Source organism: Chaetomium strumarium (genome assembly GCF_033439665.1).
Source record: "Chaetomium strumarium strain CBS 333.67 chromosome Unknown B0T15scaffold_7, whole genome shotgun sequence".
Classification (NCBI taxonomy): Eukaryota; Fungi; Ascomycota; class Sordariomycetes; order Sordariales; family Chaetomiaceae; genus Chaetomium; species Chaetomium strumarium.
The window spans coordinates 1,114,930-1,135,273 of NW_026944435.1; the positions used below are offsets into that span (position 1 = coordinate 1,114,930).

Consider the following 20,344-nt stretch of genomic DNA (forward strand, 5'->3'; position numbering starts at 1 on the left):
TTGACTCCTTGTCTCTTAACAGGACGCATTTTCGTCAAGTCATATCATATCGACCTCTATGTTTGTTCCTTTTCATCATCTCATGCTGAATTTCCTATCTGGTTAATCCTTATTCCACCCTACAGCATCCAGTTTAATATGAATACGGCTCACGTACCAGGCCCGCCAATCTTGGTGGTGATGATCCCATCCTCGACATAGACGCCCGAGAAGTAAAAGTCCTCGTTGGTATCCGGATAGCCGGACCGCGGCAGCTCCAGGACGCCCAGGTGCCAGTCCGCGCCGTTGGACGACGTCGAGGCCGACACAGGCGCAACGATTTGCTTCAAGTCGTCGCCGCCCTCCGAGTGCCAGAAGCCGACCTTGTTGGCGCCAAAGTCGATCTCGTAGGCAATGTTGTGCCACACGCCGGCCTTCCACTCCGTCTTCCAGCGGCTCTGCTGGCTGGTCATCCACTGCAGGTTGGCGTTGCTGGTGCCTTGCTCGCCGCTGATCCAGCCATACTTCATCTCGGTGAAGTGGCTCTCGAAAAAACAGATCTGGTGCTCGCGGTTGACGCTCGGCGCGTTGGTGTCCTTGCGCATCATGCTGAAGTGGTAGAACACCTTGCCCCGGTGGATGGCGGCTTTCGTCTGCGGGATCAGCTCGGTGCGGCGCATGTTCTGCCCGTTCCAGAAGGCCGTGCTGTCGAGCGTGAACCTGGCCCCCTGCCTGGAGACGGTGTCGTTCGGGTTCTTGTAGTCGGGTGACAGGTTGACGTATCGGTCAACCGAGCCCGAGCCGTGGATGTAGTACTGGTACGGCCCGACTTGGTTGCTCCACGACCAGGTGAGCAGGTCCCGCGAGGACGAGAGGTCGTTGAAGCGCCCGTCCCAGAGAACTGCGCCGTCTACTGCGGAGGCGGCCACAGCCGCCGCGAGGATAGACGATGCTTTCATCGTGTGGAGGAGTGGAAACTGGATTAGGGCGAAGGATGGCTCAGGTCAGAGAACGGGACTGGAAACGCCCGACCTGGCTACCACGTACTCGACCAGCGTCTTATACGAACTGCCTCCACACAATCGGGGGCAGTTGTAGATGTTCCCCGGCGGCATTTATATGACACCACGGCAGAACCCTACGGTACTGCAGTCCGCTTCCATACAGTGCGCCAGCTTCCTGCTGCGGATGTGAGCCTCCGCGTCTTATAAACCGGCCCGGTCCAGTAAATGGCGTTTGAGATATCCAAAGTTTAGCCTGTAACATGCAGTTGTGTCGTCCCGTCATTGGCACCCCACTGCCGCGGCTATCGAGGGATTGAGGTACTGTACTTCTGGAGTTGGACATGCTGATAAGTATTTTGAAGGAGCCAAGGGACTGGGTGGTACGGGGGAAGGAAGATTATGGACGAAATGACTCGAGGTGAGAAGGCACATCTTCGGATCTTGAGGACTCTCGAACACAGTGACCAATGGACGTAACATGGCCAATACCATACAGCGCCTATATAGCCCTAAGAGTAATATACTAGGACAACGAATGCTCCTTTAGAGTGATGTACTTGTGCATAGAGAGTAACCAGAAATCCATGATCGCGCCATCCAACCCCCTACTCATCCAGCGCCGAAACCTGATCCAAAGTCCTACGCCGCATCTTGCGACCCGTTAAATCGGAGCTTGAAGGCTGAGCACCGTCCAATATACAGACAGGCCCATACTGTACCTCTCGCACACCCCTACGATGTACTATATATCCACTTCCCAACCCACCTTAATACTCGCTCCCGCCAAAACTCTTACTTCTCGCCAGCGCCGCCCGCTCCAGACTCGCCCGCGGCAGCTGCTCGTACGACCGTGACATACTATGCGACGTGCTGGGCCTGCTGCCCGCCTCGCCGTCCTCGGCTGCACTCATCATATCCGTGGGCCCCGCTCCCGGGTCGTCACGGATGCGGTGGATGAAGTAAGCCGAGATCAGCACCGTGAGGCCGCCCAGGGCAAGCACGATCGCAATGCTGTGGTCCCCGGGCACGCCGCGCGGTTTCTGGAAGAAGCGGAAGATGATGCTGCTGGTGACGGTGGCGATGATCTGCGGCGCGGCAATGGCCATGTTGTGGATCCCCAGGATCACGCCTGCCTGGTCGGCCTCCTCTTCGTCCTTGAGCTCCCTGTCCTGGTTCTCGTCCGACGAGTATCCATCGAGGGATGTGACGCCGCGGCCGCTAGGGGAAAGATTGCGGTTGCGCTGGGCGTACTGGGCGCGGCGCATCTCGTCGCGGCGCGAGATCTCGGCGCTGATGATGGCCCAGGGAGCCCAGAGGGTCAACGCCCACGTGATGCCCACCAGGCCGATGAGGACCGTGGCGGCGGTGACGCTCCGCACGAGCACGGTGCAGAGCATACTGCATGTGAACAGGATCTGAGACAGCATCCACGCGCGACGGAGAGTAAAACCGGGGATGATCAGGTGCTGGAGCCACGACTTCTTCTCCTCGCTGTAATCTGCAAGGGAGCCTGGGGCCTCTCCGGGTGCCAGCGCGCCAACTTGCGTCTCATAAGTCGGGGCGATGAAGAAGGGTAGGAAGACGTTCGTGGCCAGGCTTACGATGGCAAAGATGAGCAGCGCAAAAGTCCCCTCTCGCGTGGCATCCTCGTAGAGCTTGTCGAGTTCCTCGGGCGTCATGTTGGGGTTTTGCTCCAGGTACGGCTCGACGTAGATCTCTCCAATATACGCCGAAGTGTAAAAGAGCATGGGGAAGAAGCCGATCCAGGCACAGAACTGCACCTGGCAGACCTTCTTGGTCTGCGGTGGGAGCCTCTTGATCGAGGCGAAGATCTTCTTGAAGAAGGCGAGAACCCCGGCCTTGTCCTTGGCCGGAGGTCCTTCAAGCCGTGGGTCCCTCTCGCGAATGAGGAGGCAGGACAGAAGCACCGTGGCACCAAGAGTAATGCTCGCGATGGCGCAAAGATCCTTGAACTGGCTATTGCCGAAGAACCAAAGGACCGCCGGTAGGTCCATGTACCCAGCGAGGTAGCCGGCGATATTTCCAATACCGACGAAACGACTAGCCATAGCATTTGCGCTCTCTTCGGAAAGGTGTCAGCATCCTGTTGAACATCACGGAGAGAGGGCGCAGCTGACCTTGTTGATGAGTAGGGGCGCAATCTACGATGAATGCACGAATCGCTGCTTGCACTGTGGTGGCTCGTCAGCCATGGAACCCTCTCAAAGCGGAGACATGGCGAGACCCATACCAGTGTTGATGGCGAAGTCAAGAACGTAGACCCAGAGCACGGCGGTGACAATTACCGAGTACTTGACAAAGTTCGAGTCGGGATCCGCCCCGAATAACCCGAGGAAGCCACTGACGATCTCCTTGGTCCAGGCAAGAATCATCAGGGAGGCTATGGTAGCAACGGTGCCCCCAACCATAAAGGGCTTTCGCTTCCCCCACCGAAGGCGGCAATTGTCGCTCAACATGCCAACGTACGGCTGCACCAGAGTACCCGATAGCGGCCCGGCGATCCACACCAAAGCCATTAGCGACTTGCTGAGGCCCAGTGACAGCAGGTACGGCGAGCCATTGGACATTTCGACGGACCAGGCAATCTGAAGGCCGCCGATGCTGATGGTCAGCAGGATGAGGTACCAGATGCTCTTAGTTCTCTGATGCTCGTCACCGCTCCCGACCGCCGGCTGGCCGTCCATCAGGCCATCGTCTTCGCCCGAGCCGGAGCTCGGAGACAGCAGCGGCGACTGCTCGTCGAGCCGATCTTGGTTCTGTTGTTGCCGTCCATGACCGCTAATCTCGTCTCGCATCTCGCGTGCTACCTCATCGCCGCTCTTCCTCGTTGCGATTGGGTGCGTTGTCTGGTCCTCGTCGTCTACGGGGCGGGCCCGATCCGGAAGCTCTGCTGATGACGACGTCATGCGAGGCAGGCGGCCGTTGCAGGTACTGTCAGACTCGACCTTTCCCACGTCCCGGCCGATAACTCGTATCGGTTCTAATTACGCTTGGTTGTGCGATGTTCCGGTCTCGTTTCGGTTGCAGCCGACGAAGCGTGTGTTATGTCGCGAGCGGGAGGCTACCGGGCGAGGCTGGGCGTGAGCACCGGCTCGATCGTAACAATCGTTCGAACCCAGCGAACAAAGAGATGGAAGGAACGGTGGCAAGAGAGTAAGGATAAAATAAGCTTCTAAAGTTGATAATGTCCTATATCTAGGATAGCTTGGACGCCCGGAGTCAGGCGGTCAAGTAAACGACTGCCACGAGACCGCGATTCGAGTGACGAGGTTGCCGTGCGGATGCAGCCCGGATGCAGATCTGCTGCTTGCCAGCCAGCCACTAACAGCAGGGCTGCCTGGTGACAAAAGAGAGAGGCTTGCCTACACAGTACGTAATTGCTGTATGCCCCTGATGCTTGGTCCACGATCTACAGAGTTGACACCAAGCGGCACAGGTCTGGAACAGTCTGGCAATAACAAATATGCAGGGCCGAGGGAGTGTTGAAGCGGCATTGGGAGTCTGGGACACAAGATGGGGTAGGAAGGTGGATGATTCTCTGATGGGATCCTGGCCTGTCAGTTGCGCCCCACTTCTCCAGTTTCCACCTGACACTGTGCTTGGAACCTTGGGTCCAGCTGCCAACTTCTCTCTCTGGAAAGTGATCTCTTGACACCGCAACGGCGGATGTGGAAGAACGAACGCTACCTACACCAGACTGTATCTGTCTGATATGCCCATGAGTGTCCTGCATCTGGTAAGACACCGACGGCCACATGGTGAGACTATCCTAAAAGCCATGTGTAGCACCGAAGTCGACGCCACGGGACTTCTAGCCAGGGGCGGCGTAATTGCACAGCAGGAGAAACTGCAGCAGGATCTTCAGGCTTGCTGGTACCTGAGTCACCGCAAAGTGCTCCATCCATATGTCGTGGCCGAGATGCCCAAGCCTAATAACGAGAAACATCATGAGAAGATGGCACGCTCTTTGAAAGGTCGTTCTTGGGTGGGGAGCTTGAATTCCATCCCAAGCTGCTGATCTGCCGAGTCGACCAGCGGTTCAGCCCCCATGCCTGATCCAACGTTGGCAAGTTGGCCGTCGATTGGCTGTTGCTTCCGTTTTGTGGACCCGCAATATGTGGGACAGTCTAACCAAGCGAGCCAAGGAAAGCTGGCGACTTCAATCGATTCTCACACTCAGGCTTTCGAAGCCGATGCGCGGCTTCAGATCAACCCAGGCCATTATAAGGCTTGCACTTTCACAGACCGAGTCCATGCGCTCTCGGCTTCCCGCCTATTATCACGAGACAGTATCGTGAATTGCTGTAGTCTGCCTTCTCGGACCTTGACCGCCGCCGCGCACAGCCGCGAGCGCGACGAGCCCAGTCCGGCACTCCACCACCATGCTTGCGCAAGCCCTCGCCGAGGGCCTTTTGGGGCTTGCAAGTACGCATATAACCAGTACAACACAGGATTCACAAAATGGACACTAATAACGTGTTGCAGAGAGAGAAGAGGAAGACCCCGCCGGTATGCCACCAACAGAACGTTGTCCAGTCGAAGCTCGAGCACAAGCACAAGCTAACCCTTGCTCCCAGGCGAGGACGCCCCGAAGCAGGAGAACAACGCATCATGGGCCATCTTCATTCTGATCATGCTGCTCATCGTAGCATTCTGCACCAGCTATACGATGCAGCAGAGGAAGATCACGGCTATCCACGAGACCGTCGTCTCTATCTTTGGCGGTACTGCCCCTCCTTTGTTTCACCTCTCGGTAACCTAGGTGCTGATCGCTTCTAGGCATGACCGTTGGCTTGATTCTGCGTGTGTCCGGCTTCGACTCGATCCGTGATCTCGTCAACTTCAACTATCAGTACTTCTTCAACCTCCTCCTGCCTCCCATCATCCTATCTTCCGGCTACGAGCTTCACCAGGCGAACTTCTTCCGGAACATTGGGACCATTTTGACGTTTGCCTTTGCGGGGACATTCATCTCAGCCGTGGTTATTGGCGTGCTCTTGTGGCTTTACACTGCCATCTCCTTGGAAGGCCTCGATGTATCGTGGACCGACGCCATCTCTGTTGGCGCCACCCTGTCGGCTACGGATCCTGTCACTATCCTGGCTATCTTCAACGCCTACAAGGTGGATCCGAAACTCTACACCATCATATTTGGTGAATCGATCCTCAATGATGCCGTTGCCATTGTCATTTTCGAGTCGGCCCAGAGTGCCGGCGGCAAGGGAGGGGGAATCGGGATATGGAGTATGCTGCACGGCACCTGGTACTTCTTGTCCGAGTTCTTCGGCAGCTTGGCCATCGGCGCCTTGGTGGGCGTTCTGACCGCCCTGGGGCTGAAGTACACGTATGTCAGGAGATACCCCGGCATCGAAAGCTGTCTGGTGGTACTGATCGCGTACGCGACATACTTTTTCGCCCAAGCCATTGGCATGTCGGGTAGGTGCCCGTGAGCCACGTAGTCAGGGACAGATGCTTACAATCTCACAGGGATTGTCGCGCTACTATTCTGCGGCATCACGCTCAAGCACTATGCCTACTTCAACATGTCCCGCCGGACGCAGCTAGCCACCAAATACATCTTCCAGGTCCTCGCCCATCTCTCGGAGAACTTCATCTTTATCTACCTCGGCCTGGCCCTCTTCACTGAGAAGAACCTTGTGTATCAGCCCCTCTTGATCATCGTCACGGTACTCGCGGTGTGTGCGGCGAGATGGTTGGCCGTCTTCCCCCTGTCCAAAGCCATCAACTGGTTCATCCGCTACCGGGCGCGCCGCCAAGGGCGTGAGGTTGCCGATGAGTTGCCGTACAGCTATCAAGCGATGCTTTTCTGGGCTGGTCTCCGCGGCGCGGTGGGCGTCGCGTTGTCGGCCCTCTTCACGGCGAAAGAAACCCAGGCGTTGCAGGCAACCGTTCTGGTCGTGGTGGTCCTCACAGTCATTATCTTTGGCGGCACCACAGCCCGCATGCTCGAAATTCTCGGCATCCGAACCGGCGTGACAGACGAGGCTGACTCAGACGACGAGTTTGACATCGAAGCCATCGGAGGTGGCCTGTACAAGCGATCGGACACGGGCATTGGATACAACCCGCGCAGCGCTGGCGCTCGCAGCCGCGGCTCAGTCCTGCCCCTTGGCAACGTCAATAACAATGCGAGCAGTGGAAGCGGACGTGCTGGAAGCGGTGACAGGAGCGGCTGGGCATCGGGGCATAGGTCACCTAACACGGCGGCGCCACTTCGGCACGGCAGTAGGAGCCGCAACAACAAGGGTTCCAGAGGGGACGATTTCGAGAGGTCGGAGCTGCTCGGCGCATCGGGGAGCAACACCGACTCGGACTTCGGCAGTGATATCGATATCTCGGACCTCCCGCCCCCGGCGCCGGTGCCAAGGAGTAGGGGCCACAGTCCCATGCTCACTCCTTCCGGTGACCCCGGCCAACCCCATGAAAGCGGCTCCTCGAGCAGGCACAATGGGTCAGGGGAAGGGCCAAGTCAGCACCAGCAACCCCTTACGGCTAGTGCCGCCTTTCGGCAATTGCTTAGCGCTGAGGATCCGACGGCACTGTTCAGGCAACTCGACGAAGACTACATTAAGCCAAAGCTACTGCTGGATGGGGGCACTGGGCGGGGCGGGGGGTCGGGGTCTCATTGAGCTGGCTCGTTCTTGCTTTGTGGTCTTCTGGTGTAAAAGGGTAATCGGGATACAAGGGGGCACTATCGATGGCGTTTGGTGTGTACCATATAGTGGAGGCCGCTGGAGGCCACAATTCCATGTTTGTAGGGCCGGTTAGCAAGGGATTTCTCTGCAGTTATCTCCATAACATGGGAATCTGTATGTCCGGTTTCGACTTAGCGTACGTTACTGACTGCAGGTTAGCTGACGCTCTATGATTACTACATTAACTGGTATGTACAGCAAACTGGGATGCTGCCAATGCTAAGACGTCGATTAGATGCTCACCAACCTGGAACCAAACACCCAGTAATTGAGCGTCTTTGGCCCAAGGTGCTGTCCCAATTAATTCCTGACGGCCAACTAATAATCACATCACATCAGCTTTGCGGTACACCAGCTGGCACAGTTCCTGCGCGTCCCGTTTACAGAATTGTAATCATTTTCTGATCTTCTTTCTCCCTATAGAGACACCCATTAGACAGGGTATATCGTACAATACAAGCAACCGTATAACCGCACTGCGAGTGCATTCATATCCCTGGTCAAACACGAACCATATGTACGATGCAATACGGTATCTCATAAGCACCAGGCTTTACAATACACCTCGTTACCATGCATCTATCTAACCCTCATGACCCGGGCGCCCTCCCCTCTCTTCCCCCCTTTCAAGGTAGGTAGGTATCCTTCCGACTCCTACTCCGCAAAACACACACCCACTCACCCACACCCTACCTTAAGACAATCTTCCCAACAACACTCTCCACCTTCCTAGGCCTCTCCTCATCATCCATCATCATCCCAAAACTCGGCTCCTCCGGCGGCAGATTAGGGATCCCCGGAATCCCCGGGTTGCCTGGCACCTGCCCCTGCCCCTGCCCCTGCCCCTGCCCCTGCAACAACACCACTGCTTTATCTGTACTACTGCTAGTAGCATTGTCACCTTGTGATGGCGATAATGGCGATGACGGCGGTCGATGGCGCTGCTGAGCGCGCTGGATCCGCCCCGTCTGCTGGTTCACCCAGGAGGCGACGCTCCGGAAGCGCGCGGGCTGGTCCTCGCTCGCTTGCGTGTAGACTGTGGAGCTTCTTTGGAGTTGGAGAGTTCGGTTGCTACTTCTTCTTCTTCTTCTTCTCTGGCCTGGTTCTGGTCGTGGTTCTTGTTCGAGATTATGCTGCTGCTGCTGGGACTGCGGCTGCGACATCCATGAAAAGCGGGCAGTGTAGGGATGAGGAGCCGCGGCGGTTGGTTGCGGAGGGGTGATGATGATGTTATTATTGTCGTTGTTCTTATTGTCGGAGTCTATGGTGGCCATGATGAAGTCACCGTCTCCGAAGCCTGACGAGAGGGAGGATACGTCAGTTAGGGTTCGACTGGGTTGACGGTAGATCGGATATGGCGCGGTGAATTGCTGGGTTGGAATGCTCTGACTGTTGTAATACGAGACGGGCGAGACACTGTTTTGAAGAATGTCATCTGGGTTGTTGCTATGGCCCGTCCATAGCGTCCCGAAGTGTGCTGCGTTCGTGGAGCTGAAGGAGCCTTGGGCTTGGTGGGAGTACACGGGGCTGTCAGTCAGGGCTGTATTGATCTTGAGGGGATTCCCGGTGCTGTACATGCTTTCGGGGTCGAGAGCTGGCAGCTGGTATGCGTTATTAAGCGGCAACTGGACGTTAGGGGTATTTAGAGGCCATGGTTGGGCCGCTGGTTCCGGCTGCTGAACTTTCTCCGAGCCAAAGACACCTTCCCCTGGCGGAATGACAGAGATGCTGGCTTTCTCGGGGTAGCTTGGTGGCCGAGATTGGGTGGTCGTAGACTCGCCCAAGCTCTGCCAGGCCCTCCGTCTGAAGAATGGAATTTTAGAGGGAACATCTCTCGGAAATGTACCAGAGCCGTGGATGTCCCCGTCCTTCCTCGACTTCCTCATTGTTCGCCAGACCATCCAGACGATAAAGCACACCAAAATGAAACCCCCTAATGGTCATGTAAGTCATGGGGAGATTCCGTATCGACATCGTAAGGAATTGCATACCTATTGAGCCAACCGAGATCAATACACGCTCAGCCGTCCGGTCCATGCCGACCTGTGGTGGCCCAACGCGGTTGCTGGTGCCGTTACGGTTATTGAAGCCTCTTCCGCCGCCTGGAGTGAAGAATGGTCTTTTAGTCGTAGTAGCCCCCCCTGAAACGGATGGCTCAACGCTTGAGGACGCATTGGGGGACTCGACTTCTTCCTCCCCGGCACCCGACAGGTTTGTTGAGTCCGCTACAGCGCTCGGTGTTATCAAAGGAATGAAGGCGGTAACGGTCGGATTCTCATTCACCTCGGATGTGGCCGAAGCCGTTACCGCGGGTTGGAGCAAGATGACACCGGGGTTGGAGGAGGTACTGGTTATCTCGGCGGTTGTCTGGGCAGGCACCGTTGTTGAAGGTGGCGTGGTTTCTGTTGATGCTGTGGTTTGCGGTGAAGTCGAAGTCGAAGGTGCGGATGTTGGTGGCGGTGGAGGAGACGTTTCCGTGGAGTTGACTGAGTTGTCTGGTGCGGCGTTGGTGTTGCCTGATCCATCACCGTCGTTTTTGCCCCTCCCAAACCCAAAACCGAAGCCAAACCCATCTCCTATCCTTCTATTTCCTCTGCCGGATCCCCCGTCCTCCCTGCGGGTATCGCTGTCGTCACCGTTGCCATCCTTCTCGCTGCCTCCTTTGCTATCACTGTTGCGGTTGCCGCCCCCATCAGAGTCGCCATTGGCATCGTCAGCGCCATTCTCATTTCCGTCCCCGTCGTCGTTGCCTCGGCCATTGTCTCCAAACCTTCCCCTCCCTCTCCCGCCACCGCCGACAATACCGCCGCTTCTTCCTTCTCCATCACCGTCATCATTCCCGTCATTGTTGCCATTATTCTTGCCAAACCGGAAACGGCGGCCGCCATTATCTGCGTCCTCGCTTCCTCTGTCCTGACGGGCATTAAGCGGGTTTGGTGGGGGTAGTCGGGCGGCATCATTCGCCCATCGTCGTCGACTATGTCCTGACCGACTGCTTAGAGGTGCCATTTCATCATCCCCTGGCATCCTAGAGTCATCCACAGCTTCAAATCATCAATCGGGTAATAGGGCACCCAGCCAAGTAGCAACCTGCGAAGCATGGGTTCCGTTTCCCGTCTTCCCAGGTCGAGACTACCTCGAAACCGACGAGTACTAAGGTGGTCGTGACACAACAGGGGAATGGATGACTGAACAGATGAAATATATTACAGAAGAAGTATATAGCCTCGAAGGACAATACGCACATAGAAGAAGAAAGAATGCGGGAAGAGCGGGAAGCCGGCCCTACGGAGTGAAATGACATGAGAGGATAACGCACAGACGGGAGGGAGAAAGGGAAAAAGGCGTCACGACAGACAGGTATCGGCACTCTCTAACCCAGGCCTTGCTTGAGATGCCCGTCGACTTGCCGCATGCCTTGCATGATGGACGGGCCCAAGCCCCAGCCGTCGAGTGCGTCAGGGGTGGGATCGATGATGGGACTACCAGCGGATGCAGCCGCGCCGAAGCAGGGACTGGGGACGACTCGCGGGAATATGAATTCAGCCGCATCTTCCCCCGATGAGATCCACGAGCCGGAGACGCCTCAGGGTTCCTGATTCCCGTGTCAAGCATCCCATTATGGCTAATGATATCTGCAGGGACCCGGGCGGAAGCAGAGAACGGAGCCGAGTTCTGATTAAGTCCTCAGTACCGGTTGGGGCGGACTTAGGAACATGGCGAGCATTTTGAGCGATGAGCCATAAAGCTGTGATGAACTGTACGCCACGGCAGGTATTGGGATGATCGAAAAGCCTCTGCTCGTACAGCCTCTACTGGAGACGTCCCGGCGGGATCTGATCAAGATGGCACCCAGTTCGCGTACCAGGGCCAAGCTGCAAGACCGCACAGGCCAACGCTAAATTGTCTTGGAATTTTGGAACCGAGACATCGAGTGCAGTGTTCCGTACGCGGGGAGCACAAGAGAACAGGGGGTTCGACGTCTCAGCCATTGAAGAGACGTTTCAGCGCAGCAGAGCCGAACCAAGGATGGCACCGTCACACACAGCAGTTGTGTTCACTTCTATGAGAACCCCGACACCACGCTGTGGAAGTGAGGGTTGTCGCATGCCAACGAGAACTGTCTTCTGCAGATCGTTCATAGATCAAACCGCTGTCGTTGCCGCGCCCGCATTCTCACCACTTGAATCTGTCGAATCACTATCGCGCGTGGCAGGAATGCTTATGTCCTTATATGGGTAAAGCCAGATCTTGTGTGAATGAGCTAGCACGTCAGATGTGTCCTGGTTTTGTGAGCTGCTGCTGGATCAAGTTACTCTGATGTCGAGCTAGACTCCCACCGCGAACGACGGGATTGCCCCGGGTCTTCGGGCCTCGGCCGGCTCGGCCCCGGCTGAGCATCTGCGCGCCTACTGTATATACATCGGTGTCTTGCCGAGGTGTGCCGAACTGGCACATATTGATCGACTCGGCAAGTTCCCGGCGATTGTATGTACACTAGGAGAGGAAGCAAACCACATGCCAAGACAAGCTTAACTCCGGTGCATACATACATACAGACAGACCGGGGCCCGAGTACTCAGGAGGTTGGTCCCGCAGAAAACGATGGCCCTCGCGAAAAGCCGGAAGACAGGGCTTAGGTTAACAGATAAGCGAGGTATGTGTGAGAGAACGGAACGAAGAGAGTTAGCTTAGAGGTTGGCATCGCACGAGAGGAAGTGACGCTTCGTTCGGCGATTGGCCGTTGCGGTCAGAAGGAAAGTGCGCACCCTGGTCGAGGCTGGAGAGCGGTGCTGCGTCTCTAGCGGAAGACATGTTTACGATTGTCTCTCATTCAGTAACCGTGTGTCAGACATAAAAAGCTCCATTGTCTACGGCTACATCCCTTCGAAGCGTACTCGAAGCGTGGCAGATAGTGAGTGATATGTCGTTGTTGTGGAAGTGGAGGTTTATAATAAAGGCGCAAAACCTTTGGTCCAGAACCTCTTTCGTCATCAAGGAGCCCTTTGCGGGAGCGCTGGTGGGGCTTGCGTGGGGGGCAAACTCGGCTCTTGAGTGGATGCATCACAAGAAGCCAACAAGCGGTCGAATCGGACAAGAGCGCCTTTGGCGGGATTCAACCATGAGAAAAAGAGTAAAAATGACAGGGGCCAGGGAAGCTCCCAGCTCTTATCTTAGTCACCGAATATCAGATTTGCGCCGCTTACGGATACTCCACGCAAAATCCTCGAGACTTTTCTGCTCAGCGCCTCTCCCTTCTCTTCATCGTTATTGTTTGCCTTGTACAGACAACGGCCCTTTCCTCGAGACCCTCTCCGCTCTACCCTGCCTCCCGTGCTCGCCAATTGAGCCCATGGCGCCCTCGTCAAGAGCTCTGAGCAAGCTCGCGGTGCCCCAGACGGGCGCCGTGCTGCTGCAGAACTCGCAGGCCGTGCCCAGACTGTACCTGCAAACGTCGCGCCGGATTGTGTCTGCGCGACCCGCGGTGCGGCAGTTTCGGCGCCTCTATACGAACGATGCCGCGCCGGTCCCGCCTCCCAGGAGGTCGCGCTTCCGGGTCTTGAGGTGGACGTGGCGGCTCGGATATCTCTCGGCCCTCGCCGGCGTCGGTTACATCGGCTACGGCGTCTACCAGGACCGGCACCCAGAGCCTCAGGTCGACCCCGACCCGTCCAAGAAGACCCTTGTCATCCTTGGTAAGACCTTGTCCTACCGCTCCCCGCGCGCGCGCCGTAGTCGGCCCCTCACTGACCCGTCGCAACAGGGACCGGTTGGGGCTCCGTTTCGCTGCTCAAGCGCCTTGACACCGAGAACTACAACGTGATCGTCATCTCGCCGCGCAACTACTTCCTCTTCACGCCGCTCCTCCCGTCATGCACAAACGGCACGATCGAGCACCGGTCCATCATGGAGCCGGTGCGGACCATCCTCCGGCAGAAGAAGGGCCGCGTTAGGTTCTACGAGGCCGAGGCGAGCGCTATTGACCCTGAGCGCAAGGTGGTGCGCATCTTCGACACCTCGGAAATCAGGGGTGACATCATCGAGACCGAGGTACCATACGACATGCTGGTGATCGGCGTGGGTGCTGAAAACGCGACGTTCGGCATCCCCGGCGTCCGCGAGCACTCGTGCTTCCTCAAGGAGATTGGCGATGCGCAGAAGATCCGAAAGAGGATCATGGACTGCGTCGAGACGGCGGCCTTCAAAGACCAGTCGGCCGAGGAGATTGACCGTCTCCTGCACATGGTTGTGGTGGGAGGCGGCCCGACGGGTGTCGAGTTTGCCGGTGAGCTGCAAGACTTCTTCGAGCAGGACATCAAGAAGCTGGTCCCGGAAATCAGCGACCGCTTCCGCGTGACGCTGATCGAGGCGCTCCCCAGCGTGCTGCCCATGTTCTCCAAGCAGCTGATCGAGTACACGGAGAGCACCTTCAAGGAGGAGAAGATCAACATCCAGACCAAGACAGTGGTCAAGAAGGTCACCGACAAGACGGTCGAGGCCGAGGTGACGCGTCCCGACGGCAAGAAGGAGACGGTCGTCTTCCCTTATGGCCTGCTGGTCTGGGCGACGGGCAATGCCGTGCGCCCCGTGGTCAAGGACCTGATGGACAAAATTCCCGCACAAAAGAACTCGCGCCGCGGCCTCGCCGTGAACGAGTACCTGGTCGTGCAGGGCACACGCGACATCTGGGCCGTCGGCGACTGCGCCGTGGCCGGGTATGCGCCGACGGCCCAAGTGGCCAGCCAGGAGGGCAACTTCCTGGCGCGTCTGTTCAACAACATGGCCAAGACCGAGGCGCTCGAGGAGAAGGTGCGCGAGCTCAGCTCGTCGCTGAACCTGCAGCCGGGCAACTCGGCCGAGATCTCGCGGCAGATCGAGGAGTACGAGCGCCAGCTGCGGCGCATCAAGGATGTCAAGCCCTTCCACTACAGCCACCAGGGCAGCCTGGCCTACATCGGCAGCGAGAAGGCCGTCGCCGACGTGACGTGGTTCAACGGCAACATCGCGGCTGCGGGCAGCCTGACCTTCCTCTTCTGGCGCAGCGCCTACCTCAGCATGTGCTTCAGCACGCGCAACCGTCTTCTAGTCATCAACGACTGGCTGAAGTCGAAGGTGTTTGGTCGCGATCTCTCGCGCGAGTAAACTCGGTGTGTTCGGGAGGGACGTATGTGACAGCGGCATTTGCTTGCTGTTTGGGGTTAAGATGTAATAAGCAGGACTGTATTCTCTGATCTCCTTTGTTTGTTGCGGTGGATGTTATGGAGTCTGGGAACTGGAGATACTTAGACTGAGGGCTAGACCGGGTTGGTACGATAGACAAGGGCAAAAAGTTCATGGCGGGTGTTGTTTTGTTGAGTTGACTTGCATGTCTCCGGGGACTCGTTGGTTAGGCGTCCCCTGTTCGCTCCTTGTGCTTCAACACTGCCGCTTAGTACATACGTTCTAGGCAGATTCGGGGATTCCGGGTATATATACTGTTAGGCAATGTCAAATGGACCTCTAAGCTTTTATTCTTGTTAATGGCAACCTGGGAACAAGTTACAGACTTCAAGTTAGAGTAGGGTCAATGACGCCAATAGGGGTTAGGGTTGAATGCGTGAATCTAGCCCATTCATCCCAATGCATCCACTTCAGGTGTGAACAACTTGAACCGAATCGGCGATGATGAGGTTGTCACGCCTGGTAACACTCATATTCCTCACATTTGTCAAATATGCATGAAATCATCACACTTCAGTTGGGCCAGCAGAGTAACTACCTGGCCACTCATTTCTGGAACACCCAGGTACGTTACGTTTCATTCCTCATGTCCCCTCAACTTAAACAGATCCCTCATGCTCGCGGCCAATGAACGATATTGAGAATGAATAACAGGAATCCTATTTCACCTACTCGGAAGACCAAGAGTCTCCCATCGACCATGACATCCACTTCCGCCCGGGGCTCACCCCCGACGGCACCGAGACCTTCATGCCGCGCACCGTCATCTACGACCTGAAGGGCGCCTTTGGCACCCTCCGCAAGATCAACGCGCTCTACGACGTCAACGAGGAGTCGTCTCCTCCTCAAGCCCTCTGGTATGGTTTTTTTCGTTTGTTTTTCACTGTGAACCACGATCTCCTTTTCCCTTCGCTGCTCTTTCTCTCCCTTTCTTCAACCGTCCGCATGATCTTTTTATTATATATATATATGTATATATGTAAAGAAAATACTAAATATTAATAACTACCAGGCACGGCGCAACAACAATCCACCGCGCCCCCGCCCTCCCAGAATCGGCCTACACGCAGTCCCTCAACGCGGGGCTGCCCCCGCCGCGGCCGACGCCGTCCTCGGTCCGCTTCTTCTCGGACTACGCCCGCGTCTTCTTCCACCCGCGCTCGGTCGTGCAGCTGCACGAGCACGAGCTGCACTCGTCGATCGCGCCCTTCGAGCGGCACGCCGCCGGCGAGGAGCTGTTCGCCGCGCTCGACCGGGAGCACGACCTGCTCGACCGCGACCTGCGGCCGTTTGTCGAGGAGGCCGACCACATGCAGGGCGTGCAGGTGTTTGCCGGGTTTGACGATGCCTGGGGCGGCTTTGCGAGCCGCTATGTCGAGCGGGTCAGGGATGAGTACGGGAAGGTCCCCGTGTGGGTTTGGGGTCTGCAGGAGAGGATGGGCGGTGTTGCGAGGGTGAGTCTTTTTTTTCTTTTCTTTTCTTTCTTTTCTTTTTTTTGTTTTGTTTTGTTTTGTTTTGTTGTGTCTTGTTTTGTGTTTTGGGAGAAAAAGTCTTACTGATCCGGGGGTGGAAGCGGGGGAATATAGGACAAACGGCTGTTGAGGCTGGCCAACAAGGCAAGGACCCTTACCGAGATATATAAGCAGGCTTCGGTTGTGGTGCCGCTGGCTGTGCCGGAACGGTTGCCTGGCGCTGGGATACAGCTCGACCCGGCTTCGCGGTGGCATACGTCAGCGCTGCTGGCGGCGGCCGTGGAGAGCGCAATGCTGCCGTCGAGGTTGAAGGACGCGGCGAGAAGGGAGACGATGGGCGGGATGGCCGACGTGCTGAATGCCATGGGGAAACAGAGCGTTGCCGGACTGCAGATGAGCTTCGCCCGCTCTGAGTCCAACGCACAGAAGGACACCAGGCAAAGGAGGCTGACCGAGGAACAGCTCTCGGAAGGCGTGCAGCTTGATATCCGATTTACGCCGTCAGATCAGCTCGACTTGTACTCCCGGTCTAACGGATTCGACAGGCCACGCGTGTTTAGCCAGCTGATTGCCTCGCGGGGGTACGGCGACGAGGAAGCCGAGCAAGCCGAGGAAGTGGAGATGGACGAGCAAGGACGGCGTGTGCGGCGGAGCGCTTACGAGCCTGTAACCAAGAGGTATGTTACAGCCGTCATGGAGAGAACACTTCTAAAGGACAAGAACTGACTCCAGACACAGCTACAACTCGCCTCTCAGATTCCCTGTCCTGGATAGCTTCCCTGAGATATTTAGAGCCGATGACGGCGAGGCACTGACGGGAGCTCTGGATATCACGACCAGCTTGTCGACGGATTCGTCTGTGTCTAGCCGGCTGAAGCAGCTGCGGACGACCGTGATCCGCTCTATTGGGCTGGAGGACCGTGAAACCCTCGGGAACGAGCTCATGGAGATGGCGGACGAGTACCACGAAGGATGGTCGAGCGGGAGTGACGACGGTGAGGATGATTAACACGCAATCACAGGATGGTCACTCCCTGAGTTGTTTGACTAAGTCACGTTTTGGGCAACGTCGAACATCTTATGATATATATGGCAAGATGCGCCGATTGACATGCACCACGATATATCATTCCGGATTTGGGGCGTTGCCGTTGTCAACTATACCTCCAGACGCTTCTCTCAGGTTGGGCACACCTGACTTGCCCTAGGATCGCTCTTGAGTGCATTTCGCGGTTCCGCTGTCACTGGATGGTCTGCAGACAACGGACCCAGCACGACACGCGCGATGGGCGGAGAACTCAGCTTCTTTAATGGGGCAGCTTGTGCCCCCAAAACCTAGTGTCTATTAGTCTAGGAAGATCTAAGGTAGTTACAACATTCCATACACATGCGAATCTGGCACATGTCCAGTCACCCGAATCGATCGCTTGGCCTTCCCCCGCCCCAACTCCTTCTGGACTCCCGCTCGTCCAACCGACGTTCGATCCCATATGCCCTCACTCGGTCTCCCTGGCTCCTATCCAGCTGCCGCAGTGGCCGTCGTAGTAGGCTGCTGCGCGGCGGGCGCTGTGCCCTGAAGATGAACCTGCCTCTTGGACGGAGGTTGCTGCTGCTTACTCGGCTCCTCGGATGCAACTCGCTTAAGGCTCCTCTTGGCCGGCCGGGGTCGCACCTCGCCGGGCTCGAACACATCGTCGGGCAGCGCCGTGTTCTTGACGTGCTGAATCGACAAGAACATAATCCCCTCCTCGTAAATATCGTTGGATGTGCACATGGCCTTCCAGTCGTTCACTTCACGCGACAGGTCAAGCGACTTGGCCTTCTCGTCCAGCTGCAGCCCGATGTAGTGGTTAGTTGTGTATATCTCCATTTCTTCGGGTCCGTCCTTCTTCATTTCCGGGATCTCCTCGAGCTTGACCTCGCTTTCGTCTGCGCCGGGCTCGGGCTTGATGTTCGTTGTCGCTGTCGCTGTCGCTTGTGGCTGGGCCTCTTCGGAATGCTCACGCTTAATCCGCATGCCGTCCTCGGTCTTCACTCCGGGGTCTTCCTGCTTTACCGATACGCCATCTTCGTTTTTGATCTCCTGTTTGATCTCCTTCTTGACCGGCTCGTCGCCATCCGCGGGCGGCTTGTAGAGGTATGCAAGGCTGCCGGCTGACACTACCTCCTCGAGTTCGGCATCGTTCTTGCACCGGTGAACTCTGTCATAGCCCTTGTTGAACGGCCGTGCTAGAGCGATCGAGGGATGCATTTCGATCTTATTGACCAGCACGCGCACCCTCGACTCGATGAACCCGGACCAGGCGTTCTGCGCCTTCTTGGTTCTGCTGGCAGAGATCACTGTGAGGTAATACCGGAAGCCTGAAGTGAAGAAGTTATGCTTCGTGAAGAGGTCTTTCCATGGTCGCCTACCCAGCATGATCTCTTCTGTTACCTGTGCTCCCTTCTCGAGCTCCTGTTGGATCACCGCCATGGAAGACCTGCCAATGTTGTGCGTAGCACACATCGACGGGTAAGACGGTGTGATTATCGGCATCCTGTGGTTCCTATCGCTAGGATAGATCTATGCTGTCTGTGTGAGAGAGGCATCAGCGTCAACCGGGGCCCGGGGGCAAAACACACCTTGGGATTCCACACGGGCACTCGCGTGACGGGGCACCCGTATTCGATGTCCTTTAGAAGAACCGGGAGAGGCCACGGCCATTTAAGCAGGATGTTGAAGAATTTGTTCACCACAACCGCACTCGTGGCCTTGGGATACAGCTGGCATACCCGAGCAACGAGCATGGCCCAGGCGACACCTCCAGGGTAGCCCATGATGTTGGCGTAGATGGCCTTCCGCTGCGCCCAAAGCTTGATGGCTCGCAGCGCGAGCTTGAACGTGGCCGGCTCAGGAACAAGGCTCAGGATTTCATCCGTCACTCTCGTTCCGTTCAGCGAGCGCACTTCGTTCTCGCTCAGGCCGCGTAGTAGATTGTTGTCGGCTAGACTCCAGTTTTTGTCGGCTGGCAACTGTTTGAGTGTCTGAATGGAGCAGAAGATAAGATCTATGCTGATGCCAGAGAACTCAAACTTGATGATTGGCACGAAGGCCTCCGGCACCGGGGTAAGATCCGTGATGGCACCGGGCGGCGCCATCTCGACAAGCAACTCGGGGAAGAGGCGGAAGTACTGATCTACCGTGACATACTTCGGGGCGACCACGAGGGTGTCCATATCGGAGCCAGGCCCGTACACACCGAGGCGGTAACTTCCGTATGTAAAAACCCTGCCAATAGCATCGCGGATGAGGAAGGTGTTCTTGGGCTCCTTTTCTTGCGCTGCCCTCTGCACGAAAGCATTCGTAATCCTCTCAAGCTGACGGAGAACCTCCTTTCTCTTTTCGGTCTCGGCTGGGGATTCAAAAGTGCCTTGCGCTCGCAGCTCCTCGTGCAGCGCTCTATTCAGCTGTTTCTCTCGCTCGGTCGGCAGTGCCGTCGAAATGGGCGGCGTCACGCCGTAGAATCGTTCCGACATGGTGAACGCCGAGCGTAGCTTGAAGTTCGATTACGCGTTTGCTAGAGGCAGGTGTGATGGGACGTAACCTCTCCGAAATGAGTGCGCGTGGTGTGAGAAAAGGCGTAGAGAAGGAATGGGAACTCGAAATTCGAAAAAAAAAGTAGGAGCAGAGAAAGGGCACCACCCTCACAGCATTCAAGTCATGGCATGGAGATGGCGACAGCGACAAAAGTGAGGCGTTAAATTAAGAAATGGGCACTCGGAATGACCGCCACAAGAGCTGAAGACCTCGCCTGCAAACAAACAGAGAGATAGATCAAAGGCAGCTGAGCCTCTGAGGTGAGATCGGATTGGCGCGTCTGTGGCAGTGCACGGGCCTCGAATGTGTCGCCGTATTGCTCCCTTACCACAGAGGTACTACGTACCTAAGGTA

General features: G+C 56.6%; 8 protein-coding genes across 8 annotated transcripts; 3 read left to right on the forward strand and 5 right to left on the reverse strand.

Moving 5' to 3' along the window:
- Nucleotides 1-149: 149 nt before the first annotated feature.
- B0T15DRAFT_440505 (uncharacterized protein) lies at nucleotides 150-1,321 on the reverse strand (the record flags this gene model as incomplete). The annotated part of the gene is made up of 1 exon (XM_062865905.1): nucleotides 150-1,321. The coding sequence occupies exon 1, from the start codon at nucleotides 936-938 to the stop codon at nucleotides 150-152; it is 789 nt and encodes a 262-aa protein (XP_062718032.1). The 5' UTR covers nucleotides 939-1,321.
- Nucleotides 1,322-1,640: 319 nt separating this feature from the next.
- On the reverse strand, nucleotides 1,641-4,161 carry B0T15DRAFT_298318 (major facilitator superfamily domain-containing protein). The gene is made up of 3 exons (XM_062863788.1): nucleotides 3,235-4,161; nucleotides 3,122-3,175; nucleotides 1,641-3,066 (listed from the first exon to the last, which is right to left on the reverse strand). Exons 1-3 carry the CDS (start codon nucleotides 3,908-3,910, stop codon nucleotides 1,751-1,753), a joined length of 2,046 nt encoding a protein of 681 aa, XP_062718033.1. The 5' UTR covers nucleotides 3,911-4,161; the 3' UTR covers nucleotides 1,641-1,750.
- A 759-nt stretch (nucleotides 4,162-4,920) lies between these two features.
- B0T15DRAFT_561975 (Sodium/hydrogen exchanger family-domain-containing protein) lies at nucleotides 4,921-7,654 on the forward strand (the record flags this gene model as incomplete). Its single annotated transcript, XM_062870564.1, has 5 exons — nucleotides 4,921-5,429; nucleotides 5,490-5,513; nucleotides 5,582-5,728; nucleotides 5,784-6,440; nucleotides 6,492-7,654. Exons 1-5 carry the CDS (start codon nucleotides 5,387-5,389, stop codon nucleotides 7,652-7,654), a joined length of 2,034 nt encoding a protein of 677 aa, XP_062718034.1. The 5' UTR covers nucleotides 4,921-5,386.
- Nucleotides 7,655-8,358: 704 nt separating this feature from the next.
- Nucleotides 8,359-10,729, reverse strand: B0T15DRAFT_561977 (uncharacterized protein; the record flags this gene model as incomplete). The annotated part of the gene is made up of 2 exons (XM_062870565.1): nucleotides 8,359-9,653; nucleotides 9,712-10,729. The coding sequence occupies 2 exons, from the start codon at nucleotides 10,727-10,729 to the stop codon at nucleotides 8,410-8,412; spliced, it is 2,262 nt and encodes a 753-aa protein (XP_062718035.1). The 3' UTR covers nucleotides 8,359-8,409.
- A 1,268-nt stretch (nucleotides 10,730-11,997) lies between these two features.
- Nucleotides 11,998-12,460, reverse strand: B0T15DRAFT_298429 (uncharacterized protein). Its single transcript, XM_062863789.1, has one exon. It carries the CDS (start codon nucleotides 12,273-12,275, stop codon nucleotides 12,033-12,035), a length of 243 nt encoding a protein of 80 aa, XP_062718036.1. The 5' UTR covers nucleotides 12,276-12,460; the 3' UTR covers nucleotides 11,998-12,032.
- Nucleotides 12,461-13,073: 613 nt separating this feature from the next.
- On the forward strand, nucleotides 13,074-14,863 carry B0T15DRAFT_402914 (pyridine nucleotide-disulfide oxidoreductase-domain-containing protein; the record flags this gene model as incomplete). The annotated part of the gene is made up of 2 exons (XM_062865181.1): nucleotides 13,074-13,416; nucleotides 13,485-14,863. The coding sequence occupies 2 exons, from the start codon at nucleotides 13,074-13,076 to the stop codon at nucleotides 14,861-14,863; spliced, it is 1,722 nt and encodes a 573-aa protein (XP_062718037.1).
- Nucleotides 14,864-15,321: 458 nt separating this feature from the next.
- B0T15DRAFT_542431 (tubulin domain-containing protein) lies at nucleotides 15,322-17,806 on the forward strand. Its single transcript, XM_062869919.1, has 5 exons — nucleotides 15,322-15,506; nucleotides 15,596-15,798; nucleotides 15,954-16,395; nucleotides 16,528-17,090; nucleotides 17,152-17,806. Exons 1-5 carry the CDS (start codon nucleotides 15,435-15,437, stop codon nucleotides 17,420-17,422), a joined length of 1,551 nt encoding a protein of 516 aa, XP_062718038.1. The 5' UTR covers nucleotides 15,322-15,434; the 3' UTR covers nucleotides 17,423-17,806.
- B0T15DRAFT_422224 (Poly(A) polymerase central domain-containing protein) lies at nucleotides 17,807-20,325 on the reverse strand. The gene is made up of 2 exons (XM_062865567.1): nucleotides 19,036-20,325; nucleotides 17,807-18,976 (listed from the first exon to the last, which is right to left on the reverse strand). The coding sequence occupies exons 1-2, from the start codon at nucleotides 19,927-19,929 to the stop codon at nucleotides 17,930-17,932; spliced, it is 1,941 nt and encodes a 646-aa protein (XP_062718039.1). The 5' UTR covers nucleotides 19,930-20,325; the 3' UTR covers nucleotides 17,807-17,929.
- Nucleotides 20,326-20,344: the final 19 nt, after the last annotated feature.

Excerpts from the sequence above, each read along its gene's own strand:
- B0T15DRAFT_298318 (XM_062863788.1), bottom strand. The coding sequence starts at position 3,910 with ATGACGTCGTCATCAGCAGAGCTTCCGGATCGGGCCCGCCCCGTAGAC. Across the intron at positions 3,176-3,234 it reads TGACTTCGCCATCAACACTG|TGCAAGCAGCGATTCGTGCA; the intron begins GTATGGGTCTCG and ends GAGCCACCACAG. Across the intron at positions 3,067-3,121 it reads CGCCCCTACTCATCAACAAG|AGAGCGCAAATGCTATGGCT; the intron begins GTCAGCTGCGCC and ends ACCTTTCCGAAG.
- B0T15DRAFT_298429 (XM_062863789.1), bottom strand. The coding sequence starts at position 12,275 with ATGTATGTATGCACCGGAGTTAAGCTTGTCTTGGCATGTGGTTTGCTT.
- B0T15DRAFT_542431 (XM_062869919.1), top strand. The coding sequence starts at position 15,435 with ATGCATGAAATCATCACACTTCAGTTGGGCCAGCAGAGTAACTACCTG. Across the intron at positions 15,799-15,953 it reads TCTCCTCCTCAAGCCCTCTG|GCACGGCGCAACAACAATCC; the intron begins GTATGGTTTTTT and ends AATAACTACCAG. Across the intron at positions 17,091-17,151 it reads TACGAGCCTGTAACCAAGAG|CTACAACTCGCCTCTCAGAT; the intron begins GTATGTTACAGC and ends CTCCAGACACAG.
- B0T15DRAFT_422224 (XM_062865567.1), bottom strand. The coding sequence starts at position 19,929 with ATGTCGGAACGATTCTACGGCGTGACGCCGCCCATTTCGACGGCACTG. Across the intron at positions 18,977-19,035 it reads TGCCCGTGTGGAATCCCAAG|ATCTATCCTAGCGATAGGAA; the intron begins GTGTGTTTTGCC and ends CAGACAGCATAG.